This window comes from Pteropus vampyrus, unplaced genomic scaffold (genome assembly GCF_000151845.1).
Source record: "Pteropus vampyrus isolate Shadow unplaced genomic scaffold, Pvam_2.0 Scaffold612, whole genome shotgun sequence".
Classification (NCBI taxonomy): domain Eukaryota; kingdom Metazoa; phylum Chordata; class Mammalia; order Chiroptera; family Pteropodidae; genus Pteropus; species Pteropus vampyrus.
The window spans coordinates 23,448-25,052 of record NW_011889393.1 but is presented as its reverse complement, the minus strand read 5'-3'; the positions used below and the strand labels follow the sequence as shown (position 1 = coordinate 25,052).

Below are 1,605 nucleotides of genomic sequence, written 5' to 3'. Positions count from 1 at the left end.
GAAAACTTGTAATGGTGACGTGGATTCCGTCTGGTGTACTTTTTAGTGCAAAGTAAGCTACGTGACTACGTTATGGCTAAAAGAAATTCATAGGGATTGGCAAAGTGAGGAGCGAGAACAACAAACATTATCCTCTCATCTCATCTATCTTGTAAGATATCAAGAAATCTATGTGATTTCTTGATAGACAACAGTTAGGTTCCTGAGTTAGGGGAAATTTGCGATATTTCTGAGCTTAGTGTTATAAATCAATTACTGCTCTTCACAGCCTACGACACCTTCTCGACCTTACGGAAGGATCAAAGAGATTCGAGTATGTCGGTTTGTCCTGTAGTCCTCGACTGATAATCATGGTCATTATCAAGTCGCCAGTGAGTGAGTGGGAGGGAGTCTGTGTAGTCAAGGCTCGTGCATCATAACTTTAGGATGACGTGGAAACTTTGAGCTAGTCTTTAGCTAACATGGTACCGGTCACATCAGGGTAGAAACATCTGAAATGGAGCTCGCGGCTCAGGTAGTTACCCATATTTCTGTCTTCCCATTGTTTTTCCTGCACCGCTCAGCCAGGGAGTGGAGCTCGACCGTAGTCTCGGATATCAGGTCCACATTTTTGCCCTTCACGATGATCTGCATCACCCTTCCCTTGTTGATGTGGGCATCGAACGTGCTGTCCCAGGGCGGGTACATGGTCGGCTTTTTCTGGATGTACATCTGTCCATTCTCTGGGGACACAGAGATACGTTCTCGTTACTCCTTTAGCCGGCTCTGGGAAGAACGTTCAGTTCAACTCAGCAGTGACACCTGTTCCCTCTGCTCTGTAGGATAGGTAATTAGTTCTGTTGGGAAGACAGAAGCAGCCCATAAAACAATTTGGGACAATATAGGATAGAAGGAGACAATTCAAAGGTCTGCAGGCAAGGCGATGCGCCGAAATGGAAAAGCCAATCTCGATGATTTGGACAACGAAAATCTGGCGATGCTTCCCTTTCCTGTCCCGCACCTGCTTCACCTTGGGCGTGACCGCCTGAGCGATGCCCAGAGGCTACGCCTGCTGCACTTGGCAGGGTAGCGTGACCCAGGCCCACGCTTCACGCGTCTGACACTCGTCTGCCTTTCGGGATGCCCCTTCGTGAAGCGTGGGCCCAGGGCTGATCGATTTCACGAACGTCTGATAAAAAAAAATAGTACAGAACTACCATGTGGTCATCCGAAAGACACGGTGGTGAAAGGTAGGGGTTTTAATGCGTACTCCTTTAAACACCTATTTAAATGTTTTCCATTTGACGTAAATACACGAAGAAGTAAAACCTTTAAAACAATAATGAGCCATTATTTCCTTCTCTGATTCTCAACGGAGGGTACAGTTGACATGCACCGTGCACCCTCGGCAAAAACCGGCGAGTACTCGGAGAGGCGGTGGCCTCCTGCGGTGGCGTCTGCGGAACGGCCTCGACCTGTCGGTGAGGATGGAGCAGGTGGGGGACCTGGAGACGGGTGTGACGAGCAGCACGGGCAGGATGAGGACGTTGGAACGGAGCCTCCCCGGAGCCACCAGGGGCCCGGGAACGAGCTCCCCAGTGGGACGAAGTACTGTTGCGGCTCTTT

At 49.7% G+C, this 1,605-nt stretch overlaps 1 protein-coding gene across 1 annotated transcript in view; it reads right to left on the bottom strand.

Moving 5' to 3' along the window:
- LOC105308675 (protein kinase C theta type-like) overlaps positions 1–1,605 on the bottom strand; it is a 79,362-nt gene that overhangs the window by 73,166 nt on the left and 4,591 nt on the right. Inside the window, exon 3 of the mRNA XM_023525710.1 lies at positions 523–722. Coding sequence (XP_023381478.1) covers positions 523–722 — 200 coding nt within the window. The remainder of the gene's footprint in view (positions 1–522; positions 723–1,605) is intronic.